We start from the raw sequence: 15,069 nt of genomic DNA, 5'->3' as shown, positions 1-15,069 counted from the left end.
TAAGCCTCCTTCTTCCACACTGCCCAACATTGCTCTGTCTCAGTTAGCTTTCTTGAGGTGTAAGCACAGAGTTGTAGTTTCACTTGTTCATTTTCTTGAAGTAAAACTGCCCCCACCACCACCTTGCTTGCATCAGACTGAATGACAAATGTCCTCCCTGGGTCTGGGTGCTTCAGAACCAGCTCCACGGAAAAAAGTCCTTTTAATTTCTCAAATGTGGCTTGGCATTCCATGGTCCACTTTAGTGGCTGGCTGGGTTTTGGCTTGCCCTCTCCCTTTATTCTCAGTAGGTTTGTGATGGGGAGGGTGATGTATGTGAAGGGAAGATGAATTGCCTGTAGAAATTAGTGAAGCCCAGGAAGCTTAGCAGTTGTTTTCTGGTGCATGGGACGTTCCCCTCTAGCACAGCCCACAGTTTTTTTGGACCCATTTCCACCCCTTCATGAAAGATGCTATAACTCAAATAATCAATGTTCTTCCAGTGAAATTCACCCTTTGAGACCTTAGCATACAGTTTAGCTGCTTGGAGTTTGTTTAAGACCTCTCTGACCAATTTCACACGTTCCGCTTCAGTTTTGGTATAGATTACCAACACTCACTTATATAGGTGTTCATGTAGCATCTAGTTTATCAATTGCATGAAAATGGCAGGGGCTCCTTATAATCCAAGTAAAGGTAAAGGTAAAGTTTCCCCTGCACATGTGTGCTAGTCGTTTCCAACTCTAGGGGCTGGTGCTCATCTCCGTTTCAAAGCCAAAGAGCCAGCACTTGTCCGAGGACGTCTCTGTGGTCATGTGGCCGGCATGACTAGATGCCAAAGGCGCACGGAACACTGTTACCTTCCCACCGTAGTGGTTCCTATTTTTCTACTTTCATTTTTACGTGCTTTCGAACTGCTAGGTTGGCAGAAGCTGGGACGAGTAACAGGCGCTCACTCTGTTCCGTGGCACTCAGGATTCAACCCACCAAACTGCCAACCTTCTGATCGACAAGCTCAGCGTCCTAACCCACTGAGCCACCGTGTCCCTATTATAATCCAAAGGGGAGTACTTTAATTTGAAAACAGCCAAAGTGGCAGTTAAATGCAGTCTTCCATTTGTCCCCATTTTAAATCCTGACCTGGTAGTAAGCTTCCTGCAAGCCCAATATTGAAAACACCTTTCCTTTGGAGAGGTGAATGGGAATTTGGTTCTGCGGGGAGGTGGTGGCTGGTGGAGATGCGGTGGACCTCCATAGTGTCTCTTGCAGCTGCCTCCACCGCTACTGTTGTTGACTTCTGCTACAGCCGAACCTGGGCAGCCTCCTCCACCCCCAGCAGTGTCATCCGGGGGTTCTCCAGTTTCTTCTTATTTATATATATTAGACAATATTCTTTATGATTCTTTGGGCTTCAGTAAATGAATTTCATCTTCTCAAATAAGACCAGATTTGCTAGGGTTTCTTAGGTAAATCTCATTTCAGCCTCTGGCATTTCTCATGGTTTGTCAATTCTAGACTTTAACTTCTAGAAATCTGTCACTTTTTAAACCAGTTAATAGTGTGTAAAGCAAATATAAACTAATTTCAAAATAGCAAATTTTGCATCACCTTTTCAGATAAGGTCAGATAAAGAAGTGATATGCCATGCTATTCTTACGGGAAAAAAAATCAAAGAAATTACTGTGTTTTCAGAGAGGAGAAATGCTGTGATTGCTGAGTTTTATTTGTTGTGTGAGCAAGAAAAGATATCATGGGGGAAGTGAGAAACTCTTCTCTAATTACCCTACACACTGATAGGGGTTTCTGAAAGGATTATAGGCCAAGAACCTTTTCAAATACTGGGATGTTGTTACAGCTAAATCAAAGGTAACCTGCAAAAAAAATATCCTGTCAACAGGTGAGGAAAAGAACAGGCCAAATAAGGAGTTATGCATCAGGTATTAGATACAAAGTTATTACAGCTGAAAGGTTTAGGTTAAAAAAAAGAAACCTAATCTCATTGATTTCTTTAGAGTTTTGGTGGGATAGTTGCTGAAACATTTAGAAGGAGAAGAACTAGACACACTGGCTGACAGATTGATATGGTTGAAATGATAGGAGAAAGATAAGGAACTGTGGGTGCCTTTTTATGAACAGAATCCTTACAGCCATCAAACAACAACACCTTATAAGGAACAGAATTTCCATGGCTAAGCACATGATTTTACAATATTTTTGGCACGGTTGTTAAGCAAAATCACTGCAGCTGTTAAGTAAATCATGCAGGCATTAAACAAATCCAGCTTCTCCCATTGACTTTGCTCATCAGAAGCCAACTGATGCAAATGGAGGTCACATGACTCCAAGGTACTGCAATCACCATAAATACATGATGGTTGCCAAGTTCCTGAATTTGGATTGTGTGACCATGGGGATGCTGTGAGAATGTAAGTGTGAGGACTGGTTGTAAATCAGTTTTTTCAGTATCATTGTAACTTGTAACTGCTGCTAAATGAATTTATACATTGACTGCTTGTGTGTGTGTGTATATAACCACACAGAGAGATATAGTGTTCGAACACCCCCCAAAAAAATCTTAACAAATAATATGGTTCTAGAATCATTTTAGAAAAGTGGGTGCTGAGTTCACTTCTGGGAAATTCAAATGGAGAGCATTTTTAATTATATTATTTGTTTTATCTCATGTTCTCTTTTGAACCACCAATGAGATTTTTCATTTGCAGTTGCCTTTCAGCCTTCAGTATTAAAAGAATAATTCCCAGCCTTTAGCATTTGAAATATAACTCCTCTGTTCTCCATTAGTCACCAGCGGCTTGGTGGTAACTATGGTCAGATAAGAACATTATTTCTTGGGAAATCATTGGCAAACATAGTAAGGTTCGGTTGAGTTCTCCTTTCTATATCTAGTGTCAAGACTGTACATATTTAAAATATTTAACTCATTTGATATCTAATATTAAACTGATATTAATAATACTGGATTAAAATTAAATTACAAATAAAATTAATTGTGCAATTAAAAGTGTTTGTCTAGTCCTTAGTTGTTCTTATCAAGAAACGAAGCATACATATTCCTGTTCTTATCGAATTTTATTACTGCAAATGTTTAGGAATAGGCCATTAGAGATCCATCACCACCATCAATAAATTCAAAGTTGAGCTGATCAGATAGATTTATGGAAGGCAACATAAGGCCAAGGTGCACTTTGAAGCTGTCATACCCTGAGCAGTTTGGGGTGGCAAGCATGTCATATGTAAACATACTGTGGTTTAACACACTGTATAATGTCCTCGTTTGCTCTGCAGATGCGTGCACATACAATACCGATTTCAAATTTTGAAAACCGTCGCTCGTTTCTACTCGGGTCTCATTCTGCCCTTCTTGCAATGCCCGAAAAATACCTCCAGGCGGCTCAGCATGAATGCCGAAACGGGAACCGGCGCGGAGCCCGTTTGCCGAAACAGAGCGACAGAAATGAGCGCGGCCAGAAACTTTCGGTCCCCGATTTTGCTCAGCTAGGAAAGATGATACACCAAAGCACCGGCCGGCGACGTTCTCGGAGGCTGCCGCTGCAGAGAAAGGGGATCCTTACTTTAGGAGAGCGCTCCAAAACGCCCTATGTTTACTTCGAATCCACCCGTCCGATCCTTCTCAGGGCAGGTATTTTTTGTATGTGAGAATATTTTTTTAAAAAGTTACCGACACAAAGGGAAGATCAAACGAGGATGGTGGCGATTTGGACGTCGTAAATGTAAAGCTCGTCTATAAAAGCGACGAGGGAGTGCGATATGTGGGTCCCTCCCGCAGGTGCTCCGCGCGTCCGCGCTTTCCTTCCTTCTGCTCGGGAGATGCTCACAATTCCATTGTATCACTTATTCCCGTCTTTAACTGGAAATCACCCGATTGTTTAAATAGAAATTACTTTTCGTGTAACCATCCATGTTTATAAAGAGGCTTCACAAAAGTAGATTGTAGACTTTAAAGTCAGCTGTTCACATGAAGGTCCTTTCACGGAGTAGCAATATTGTATGTTTCCTAATACAGTAATAAAATATGCATACTCTTCCCTCAAGATGTGATTGCTCTCTTTTCGGATCTGTAAAGTAATAGCTTTCAGTTCGATATTCGTAAGATTTTCCAGGTGGCTTTTGGGGGAAAAAGTATATGGATATGAAAGAAAACCCATTTGACAGTCTTCTAACTTTCCCCCAAAGTGACTGGTTCTCCAACATTAAGGGGAAACAGTGGCAGGGCTAAAATAGCTTTATTCCAAAGACTTTCAAGACTTTTCCATTTTTAACCAGTGTAATGGTATAATTTTTGACTAGATTGTGTGCTTTATTTCTATGCCAAAAATGATAGAAGTAGAAATTTCACTGTAACCATAAAATGTGTTTCCAAATCAGTGCATAAGCTGGTTATCATCATGTCTTGCAAATAAGTTCCATTACAATTTATTGACAAGTAATGAGGTAAGAAATAATGTCCAGTAGCAATGCTAATTTGTACGAAAAAAGCAACAATATGAGACTGAGATGCTGAAACTAAGATGGGAACGACTAGCACGCATGTGCGGGGGGGGGGAACCTTTACCTTTACCTTTAAACACTTGAACAAAGGTTCCAGAATGAACCTTAATGGTTCTTAAACATTTAGCAAGTAAGGAACATTAAATTGATTGCTTACATTCTAAATTAATCTAACATAAGCAATTTTGTTTATTGATTCAGCACAATATAATCAAGTTTTTTTCAAAAAAAATCAGCACATCTTTTGACTACAGTCACTTATAGTAACTGAAGATTTGTTGTTGTATAGGGAGAACCAAATGAATATAGATTCATATGTGTATTTTAATAATTCAGCCAAGAGAATATTATGATATAAACATGATATAAAACTATTTTTTTTGTGTTTGGTCCATTATAAGATCCCATTATATTTTTTTCTACTTAGTGAAAAGTGGGATATTCTATTACTTTATAAGAAATGTTATTGCATCAACAGAATAGTTTCCCTTTGTATAAATTTGTCCAGATAGCACCCTTAGATGTAGTTTATTTCCTATGTTAATGGCAGGACCTTGAAGAAAGTTCATTACTGGAGGGTGAATCCTGGCAATCAAAGGCAACAAATAAGTAGATATGCCAATAATAATATGGAGATCATAATGATATAACAGAAGCAGTTCTAGCTGTTTTAAAGGAATTTTTTTTTCAATCACAGCATGAACTTCAAACTTAGCATCCCTTGTAGTTGTAGTTGATTTTGAACTTGTACTTGATTTTGAACTTTCTTAGTTTTTTGTTTTAAAAGGGGGAAATAGGAATGCTCTTTTGAAACAAGATGAAGAATAACAGAGGGATGGGGTGGGAATGAGTTTGCTTTATCTTTTGCCAAAATAATTCTCATTTCATATTATATTCTGAGCCCATTCTTCTAAAACCTACACTTTTCAATCACTCCAGCACAAAACTGAATATATACATTCCTTAAACTATGTTGGCTGAGCTGAATGGTTCGCCAGTGGCTTTTTCTTCACTCCTTCATTGATTTAATTAAGAGAGACCAAGTTTTTTCCCCTTCTCCTAAATAAATAAGAGTGAATAAAGAGTACTTTCCCTGCCCTCCTCTTCCAGAAGCTTTGCACAGATGTCTAAACTATAGACTCTTGTTAATGGTGCAATCCTGCTGTTTCTGGGAAGTCCTCTTTAACTCAGTCAGACTCATTCTCCATGAAATGCACAGCCTAACATCTGAAAGGTGTCCCTAAGGTGGGATTCTCCCAATCCCCACTTCAGAAAGGAAACCCGCAGAAAGAAAGGGCGGGGTTCTGTCTTGCGTGCGCTTCTTTGGACCCCGGTCCCCTCATCTTCCAGGCAAAAAGGAGGGGCGGAGGACGGCGCCTCTGGGGGTGGGGTACTTCGTATCGGACGTTGCCAAACGTCCCAGTCGACCCCCGATCGGCTAATTCGAAGAGCCACTCCTTTCCCTCCTCCTCGGTGGAGCCAGCCGACAGCCAAGGCAGGGAGGCTGGGCAGTGCTGCTCGGCGCAAGAGGAGGGAAGGAGGCGGGAGACGGGCTCACCGGGAAAGCAAAATTCTGGGCGGGGACTGGACACCTGAGCGCACCCTTCTAGTCTTCAGAGTCCTCGCCAACTGGGTGATGAGCGCCAGCGACCCTCCGCCACCAGTGCTGTCCGCTCCCCGTTCGTCACCGACGGCTGCCGGTAGCCCTTTAGCTCCGTGGTCTCGCAGCGGCCGCGAGGAGCCTGCCATGGCCATATACTGCAGCGAAGCCTTTAGCGTCTATCCGCAGACAGCCACCGCCGCTGCGGGCCCCTCGGGGCAGAGGCCTTCCGCTGCGACCTATGCGCTTGGCGACTATGGGGCACCGCCGGGAGCTGCCGGGTACCTGTGGGGAGTGAGTAGCGCTGGGCCCTACGTGCAAAGTACTGGCGGCGGCACCGGCGGTGGCGGCACCGGCGGCAGTAGTGGGAGCTCGGGTGCGTCTTTTTTGCCCTACGGCTGCCCTCCCAGGGCCGTCGGGGGACCACAGATCTTGGCTTCGCCCGGTCCTACATCTGGCTCGGGCTCAACAACCGAGCTGGGCTGGCTTAGCCTGGCTAGCCAAGAGGAACTGTTACGCCTGGTGCGACCGCCCTACTCTTACTCGGCACTCATCGCCATGGCTATCCAGAGCGCTCCGGAGCGCAAACTTACGCTCAGCCACATCTACCAGTACGTGGCCGAGAACTTCCCCTTCTACAAGCGCAGCAAAGCCGGCTGGCAGAACTCCATCCGCCACAATCTCAGCCTGAACGACTGCTTCCGCAAGGTACCTCGGGACGAGGACGATCCCGGTGCGTGTCTCCTCTCTCTTGGGTCGGGGTCGCGTGCGTGCATGTAGAGGGCAGCGTAAGGCAGATTCCTGATCCCAGAGGGGATGCGGAATTATTCTGATGTTTTCTTAGGGGCCGCGAGGCCGTCTAGGCGGGTGCTCCGCGCCCAACAGTATCTGAGCCATTGCAGCAGCTTCCAATGCTAGACAGATGAACTTGGATTCAGGTAGCGGTAATTAAATATCATTCAAGCTTGTCAGCTTCTAGCTCAGGCTACGCTGCTGTTTTTCACCAGCCCAGCCCCCTTAGATCAAGCAATTTAATCTCCCAATTAAACTAGCTCAGGAACATCAAATCACTTTTCTTCCGAGATAATTCTGCTATAAAATCAACTGAATCCAGTTTCTGAATAGATGTGCATAGGACTAAGCTTCTTGGATTTTTAGAACAAGGAGCCAACTTCTCAGATGACCCATGCCAGTGCCAGCATCACCTCCCTTAAAACTTTCCTAATTGCCCTAGCATACTTTGCATGAGATTGCCAGATTACAATATGGAGCTATTAAGTAAGGCTTCCAACCTGCTGCAGTGATTCAGCATTATTCTGGATTAATTAAAAGCATAGGAGATCAGGATTTGTGTGTGGTATGTATTTAGCATTCCCATTGTACATGCCTTAGAGCTAAGTTCTAATTTACTGAAATGGAGGTTGCTTCAGTCTTGAAAGGAGACTTTTTTCCAGTTCAAATGAACTGGTTCTAGATATTTAAAATCACTCTCATTCTTCTGCATGTTACAGAAAAACATGAATTAATTTTCCCATTCACGTACACCTGCATTGGATGTATTTGGAGGAAAGCAATCTTTACAAAGTAACACTAGATATGTAGACTGAGATATACGAATGTAGAATCAAATACAAACTTGACCATTTTCTTTCTAAGTAATGAAACTGCTATGAACTATCTTGGCATCTTGATCCCTATGGGAATGTAAGCGGTTACTTTTTGCCTGTTTTCAGTTTTAAATGTTTAGATTCACAGTGGAAAAAACTGTGTATTTAAAAAAATAATTGGCACATGGATATGCAGGAATTAATTGTTAATTGGGATTGATAGAAAAACAGTTTATACCCCTGTGTAACCTATACATTATTACCCATGTCACAAGTTTCTAGGCAAGATTACTGGAATAAAGATTGTATTCTAGATAATCAACATGCAACATTCATTCTGTGATTATCTTTTTACTGTAAAAATAAGAAGCTTGCCGTTAGATATAAATTGGAAACCTTCTTAACACTCCCAACCATTTGTGTGCAACATAAAAGTGGATTCCTCCCCTAAGTTTTTCCATTGATGTCCCCTAAAAAAACCCCACAGATCATCCTGAAGGTGCTTTTCCAAAAGACAACTGGACTTTCTTGGCTTTTTCTTTGAAAACATTTTGCTTCTCACTCAAGAAGCCTCTTCAGTTCCGGTACACAGAACTTTGTCTATTGACTTTTAAAAGTTGCTATTCAGCTTCCCTTCACTGAGGCTGCAAACACAGAAGATGAGTCACAAAATAGCCACTTGGTACTCACAGCTATCTTATGTTGTATAGTCACTCTCTTATTGCATTTCCTCCACCCCAGGTTTCTGTACATTAACTTGTTGCTCCTAAATTACTGGTGAGAATCAGTTTGGGCCAAACTAGATATGACAGTATTTTTGCATTTTCATGGGAGTTTATAGAGTTAATTACAATGGAGAATAGGGAGAAGATTTTGATCTTTTGCTCTTGTCCACATATACCACTATTGTTATTTACAAAAGATGCTTATGCAATTGCTGTGTGGATTAATACTGCCACACCTTATTTAGCCCCGAATCCTTGGATTTTTCTGAGGATCTTCTGAAGCTTATTGGAGCTTCTTCAGAAATTCAGCAGTGGTATGCAAGTTTCTTTGAAAGATTTTTCTTTCCGTGACTAATATTTTCTTGTGATACATGTCTGGAAAGAGCTGCTATGTGTGTATATGCAAAGAAGTGTGTGTGTGTGTGTGTGTGTGTGTGTATGTGTGTGTATGCAAATTTCTCTATTTTTCTTTCAAAGAAACTTGCATACCACTGCTGAATTTAATTAATCTAGTGCTGTTGACAAAGTAAGAAGAATCAAAATGCCTATAAAGCGAGGACATAAATACCTATTAAACTTTTAAGAAGCTGTAATGTTTGGAGACTGTGCTGAAAGATGTGGCTCTGGCAAATTCTGCTGGGAACTGATCTGGTTGAAGAATGGAAAGGAAAATTTATGACTTCTGGCTAAATGTCCTACATAAAATTAATCTGAAAACTAATCCCATTATTTTGCTTGAAATTTCATTTCATGTCTGGAGTAAAACTGAAAGCATTTTTCAGAAATTGTTAGATCATTAAAGTTTTCATATCTCATTTGGTAAAGGCATATAAAATAGAGGGAGCACAGATTGATAGAACTCAAGAGTATTTGAAGTTCATATGCCCATTTTGATGGGAAAACGTTCATGCCATATACTACACTAAAATTCAACCTTTGTGTTCTGTAGCTCATGAGAATTCAGAGACCCCCAGACACTTTCTGTTCCATCCATAGGTGACATCTCCAAAACCTAAGACTTGAAGCCCAATTCTAATATTGTCTTCTATGATTTTTTAAAAAAGGTTTTCCCCTGTTTCTGATACAAAGGATGTGTTTGTTAGAACTCATTCAGATAGCTTAATAAACATTACACATGGAAATATTATGCAGAGAAATTCTATAACCTATACTTTCTGGTGTGTGTGTGTGAATGAGGCAATTTTGTGGGAAAATAGACTTATTAAGTGTCTTGCATTTCCAGAGGACTGCAGTAATTGTTAAAATATTACATTTAGTTTTGAAAAACAAGGCATATTTACCATATGCTTCTTGAGGGATAAAGTATGTTGAAAGATATTTCTCTAAGTAGCAGATGCTTTGAAATTTATTAATGAATTTAGTTTCCAGCCACAAAGTGGACCTTTTGATTAGGTAGTGATTGGAAAGAGAAGTTAGAAACAAAGGAGAATTTGCTAATTCCCAAGCATTATGTTGATTTGTGCTTTAGATTGTAAGCCGTTCTGAGTCTTCGGAGAAGGGCGGGATATAAATAGGATTAAAAAAATAATAATTATGGGGAGGTTTGAGTTGTTGAGTAGTTCAGTAAATACTGAATTTACCATTGGGGGCTGTTTTAAAAATTAAGGCAGATGACTTGTTTTACCTCTACATATCTTGACCCCAGCTCCATCTAGTACATAGATGTTTAGGACTGTTGTGTCGTCTTCTACTTCTTCTTCTTCTTCTTCTTCTTCTTCTTCTTCTTCTTCTTCTTCTTCTTCTTCTTCTTCTTCTTCTTCTTCTTCTTCTTCTTCTTCTTCTTCTTCTTCTTCTTCTTCTTTTTCTTCTTTTTCTTTTTCTTTTTCTTCTTCTTCTTCTTCTTCTTCTTCTTCTTCTTCTTCTTCTTCTTCTTCTTCTTCTTCTTCTTCTTCTTCTTCTTTTGCAAGAAAAGGAAGAGTAAGAAACTCATTAAAGATGCTGTTGTTTAATCTTCTCATAAAAAGCCATGTATGAAGCTGAATAACTCATAATTAACAAACAGTCAGTTCAACAAAATCCAGTGGCTACTGGTAGAGATAATGAAATCTTTTATATGTTAGGCTCAAGTTACTTGGACCCTTCTGTAAATGTCAGGCCATCCTTAAAACAGGAGAGAAAGCTGAGGAGAAACATTTGTAATGCAAAGGAGTTTTGCAATGTAGTTTTTCCTGTCAAGGTACAACCCCCCCCCCCAAAAAAAACATGTAAACTTTCACATGTGAGAATGCTAAAGATGCTGTTGTTTAATAGTGGCATTGATTTTTTTTTCCTTCTCTAAATAATTCCACACAGGATCAGTAAACCTCAGGTTTAACCAGAAGAAAAGTGGGAAGAATTAAGCAGTTGATTACTGTTTTATTTTATTTTATTTATTTTAATCCCATTTATATCCCGCCCTTCTCTGATAACTCAGGGCGGCTTACAATTTAAGCACAAACCAATGTGCTTAGCAATAGCCTTCATTCTATGTATATGCCTGCTTATTAGGGCTTTCGCCCCCCCCCCCCAAGCGGCATTATTATAAAGTCAGCTTATTGCCCCCAACAATCTGGGTCCTCATTTTACCTACCTCGGAAGGATGGAAGGCTGAGTCAACCTTGAGCCTGGTGGGACTCGAACCTGCACTAATTGCAGGCAGCTGGTGTTACTTAAGGAGGCATTAGCCCACTGCTCCACCAAGGCCAAGAGGGCAAGCAGATTTTCTAAGAGCTAGTGGCTACACTTTTTCTTCTTATTTTAGACGGGTTGGAGGGCGAGAAAAAGATGCAATCACATCGCAACAGAACCTTTTTTATGTTGTTTCCTCTCCATTTCTTATGGGCATGAGTGGCAGGGGACAAGTCACATAAGGTTAGTTTTTCCTGAAACCAGAAACACACCTTATTTCTTTGTTTTTCCACTGACATGGTGTATGAACCCCATGGATGTTTTAGAGCAACAAGACAGGTTTTGGTGTCCTCTGTAGCCCACTAACCATGGTTTGCCTGTTCTTGATCTTGTGCAACTTCTGGGCAGCATTTGAGTACAGAAATTACATGCTACAACCAGACAATAGATGAATTCCAGAATCCCAAGGCAAATGCACTGATTAATTTGGTTTGCTTAATCTGTATTAAAGTAATTGATTAGGGAGAATATCAGTTCTGTTATGCAGGAAAGGTTTTATATTTCAGGTAGGTTTAAATAATTTCTGCATTTGTATCAAACCTTTTGGTCAGGAAAAATGAAAACACTTTTGAAAACATTCTGAAAACTCTAGTGTAGCATCCAATCAAAAATGAGCATGAGGATGTGTGAGTGTGTACATGCACATACATGTGAAGGATTGTTGAACAATATGAACACAGATATGATTAATTATTCTGGCTATAAGTTGGATTAATTTCTAGCTAAATGTTGAGGTGTGCCTAGATTGTTAAACTTTTTCTGTCCACCCCATCTTTTTATTGTATTATTAAAAAACTTGATAATTGCATTATTTCAAGACAGTGATGTTTATATCATATAATTACAAATTGGCATTTTATTATTTATAACCCACTGTATTGAAAATAGGGAAGAAACGTAATTATAATTGATCAGTATTTATAAGCATAAAATTATTTAGCTTTTTCCTCCAAAACAGTAGAGAAAAGAACTACTGTGACTCACATCATAGTATTTGTTATATGATAAAGTTTTGATCTTAATTATTTAATATAACATAAGTTCCTTCCTATTGATTTGGGTATGATCTCTAGGAGAAACACATTTGATGGTGAAGGGATATTCAGATCACTTTCAATGAATGGTGTGCCCTAACTGATAGGATTTCCATATCGTCAGTAACATTGTGTCCTGAAATGAAATGCTACCCTCTCTTTCATCTGTTCTTCTTGAAACTCTGTTTTGTAACTGGAGCTAGAATGTGTAATATAGGAAATAAAAAAACCCACAGAGCTATCTTCACATTAGTCTTCATTTTTGTGAGCATAAACATCCATACAATTTCCTGGTCAGACCTAAATCCCTGTTTATCCCATGTTTAGCATTTGAAACCAGAGACAATCAACGAGGAGTGTAACTCACAATAAACCTATGAATTAAATTAGTACATGTAAATAATGATAATAATTGTACATTTTGATTATACATGGAAATTTCCAAAAGGATAATTTCACATACAAGGTTGTGTGACACTTTTCTCTTATGAAACTTTAGCAATCTATTCTTCACATTTCATGTTTCTGAACACATACAATATTCTTCTTTCCTTAGTTTGGTTGTGTTCCATATGTACTGGGCTACAAATCCTAATACACCAGCCAGCTGCACCTTGAACTCTACCACATTTAACTGCATAATGGGCAACAGTGAAACTTTTTGCACAAAAGGAAATAACTTGGATGTTAACTCATCCACTCCTGCATGCCTGTGTGCGTGCCTTGGGATTTTAAACAATGTTCTAGGTTGAAACACACACACACCTTGCATTCACCAAGAATATCCACAGCTCTGAACTTCACAAGACACAGTTGCAAATTATGCATTGCCACCAATGTCTGCATCTTCCCGTATAAGGAAGCCACAGGTCCATAACTGGAGGTAACATAATCAGATAATTTGGAATGTGGTCATACGGGCCATGTAATGATTTCTATAATTTTTAATTTCCTGGGAACCTTTATGCACAGCAGCAAATGAACCAGTTATTGTTCATTTCAGAGTGCAACCTTCTGTCCTTTGACAATCTTTAGAGTAGTCACAGCGGAAATTTGTTTTAAAAATTATTGCTCCTGGTTTTAACTGATGTTCCCATAGGAGAGGCTGTAGCTTTATACATTGTACTGTAGGTATACAAGTCTGGAGCCAATTGTAAAAGATACACATTTACTTTTTCAGCCAGTGTAATAGGGTTTGAGTTGTAATGATCATTTTACATATTTTCCCCAATTTCCCTCTTGTTATACAAAGCATCTGTTTTTAAGATTCAGTATTATTTTAGAGATTTTGCTTAGTAAATAGACTGAATGAAACCCTGCTCTTCATTGGTCTCATCTTTTTCTAGTTTTAACGTTTGAAATTTCTTCTCCGTTTTTATGGTTTCTCTCCTTTTGGGCGGCAGTATTTTGATCCAGCCATACAAAAGGGTCACTGAACTATAAAGCTGGGGAGTATGGGATTCCGCTTGGGTTGGGCATGGATTCTTCTTTTCAAACCCTTTTCTCTTATTCTTCAGGAAAGGGAAATTACTGGACCTTAGATCCAAACTGTGAGAAAATGTTTGACAATGGGAATTTCCGCCGCAAGCGCAAGAGACGTTCTGATCCCAGTGCCTCTGGAGTGGCATCCAGTGTTTCGACCTTGGGGACTCTGAAGACTCAGGAAGGTATCCCCATCAGTTTAGACCCTGGAAAGCCCTGCAGTGACGGTCCTTCCTCAGCTCTGGAGCCAACCACCTCTCTGAGGGACACCACAAAGAGCAGTTCTCCACCTGTGGTTGCCCCACCGACCCCAAGCTGCCTCAGCACCTTTTTCAGCAGCATGAACTCCCTCAGCAGTGGACCTCGTCTTCCTGAACTGCAGCATCGAAGCCACCCCACTGGCCCAATTAGAGGCAGCAGTTTCAACCAGGATCCTCCTTCAACAGAGCAGCTGCAACGAGTCTCGGGTCCAACTGGCACCTACTACAGCCATTTTCATCCTAGCAGTGGAGGCCAGTCAGGACAGTACAATCATTTATACAATTTCACAGTCAACAGCCTCATCTATGCCCGGGAAGGCACTGAAGTATAAGGCTGATTGCCCTGACCTAGCAAGGCAGACTAGAGAGCTTCATTTTTCTACCCAGGAGCAGAAAAGATTTTGGAAACCTGCTGTTTGAAAAACATAGTATAGTTTTCTGCTGTTTCTGTCTATTGTAAGCATGCAACAAGCTTGACAATTGAGGGCTCTCTGGAAGGGGTGATTTAGAAAGATTTCAGGGATTGAAACTAAATACATAATAATAGTACATTGCTTGCTGGTCATATTTTCTTTAGTTTTTGAGCTATTGTTTATGGCACTGAGGTGTAAAAGAAACAGAGAAGGAGATTTTATGAAGTCCCTTTATCAGTGTAAAAATCCTGAATTATAACTGATATGAAGCTTGTAATAAATGCTACAGTATACCTATAGTACCAGTTGTTTGACAATCTACTAAAGATCTGTTTGCCAGTCCTCACCAGCCATCAAATTTAAATGATGGAATTTATTGAATCCCAGTTCCTTATAAACATTGTCTGAGTTCAGTCTGGTAAATCACAGGTCTTAGAATAAAAAACTGCATTATTGACATTGTTCAATAATTACTGACCAAATTACTGTGCACTTTTATAAAAGAGAGCAGTATGAACCACTTCTCTTATGGTGAAGTTAATACTACATATATTTTCATGGAAACAAATTCCAGGGCAATTGGTGCACTCAGGCCGATGTAAAGCCATTCAGTTCAATTGGCTTGGGATTATATTATTTCAGATGTAGATGGGGAAATCAAATATTTGAACCACTGCCGTATCAGAAACTTCCAGCATAAAGGAAACTTCTTTGCTCCAATAAAATCTTTTGTTCTGGGATGGGTTTTTTT

General features: G+C 40.1%; 1 protein-coding gene across 1 annotated transcript; it reads left to right on the top strand.

Annotated features, from left to right (window-relative positions):
- Positions 1–6,145: 6,145 nt before the first annotated feature.
- On the top strand, positions 6,146–14,237 carry FOXI3 (forkhead box I3; the record flags this gene model as incomplete). Its single annotated transcript, XM_081343926.1, has 2 exons — positions 6,146–6,842; positions 13,681–14,237. 2 exons carry the CDS (start codon positions 6,146–6,148, stop codon positions 14,235–14,237), a joined length of 1,254 nt encoding a protein of 417 aa, XP_081200052.1.
- Positions 14,238–15,069: the final 832 nt, after the last annotated feature.

Source organism: Vipera berus, assembly GCF_964194415.1.
Source record: "Vipera berus genome assembly, chromosome: Z".
In the NCBI taxonomy this organism is placed as follows: Eukaryota; Metazoa; Chordata; class Lepidosauria; order Squamata; family Viperidae; genus Vipera; species Vipera berus.
Note: the sequence above shows the minus strand (reverse complement) of the source record. Positions and strands in the feature narration are given on the sequence as shown.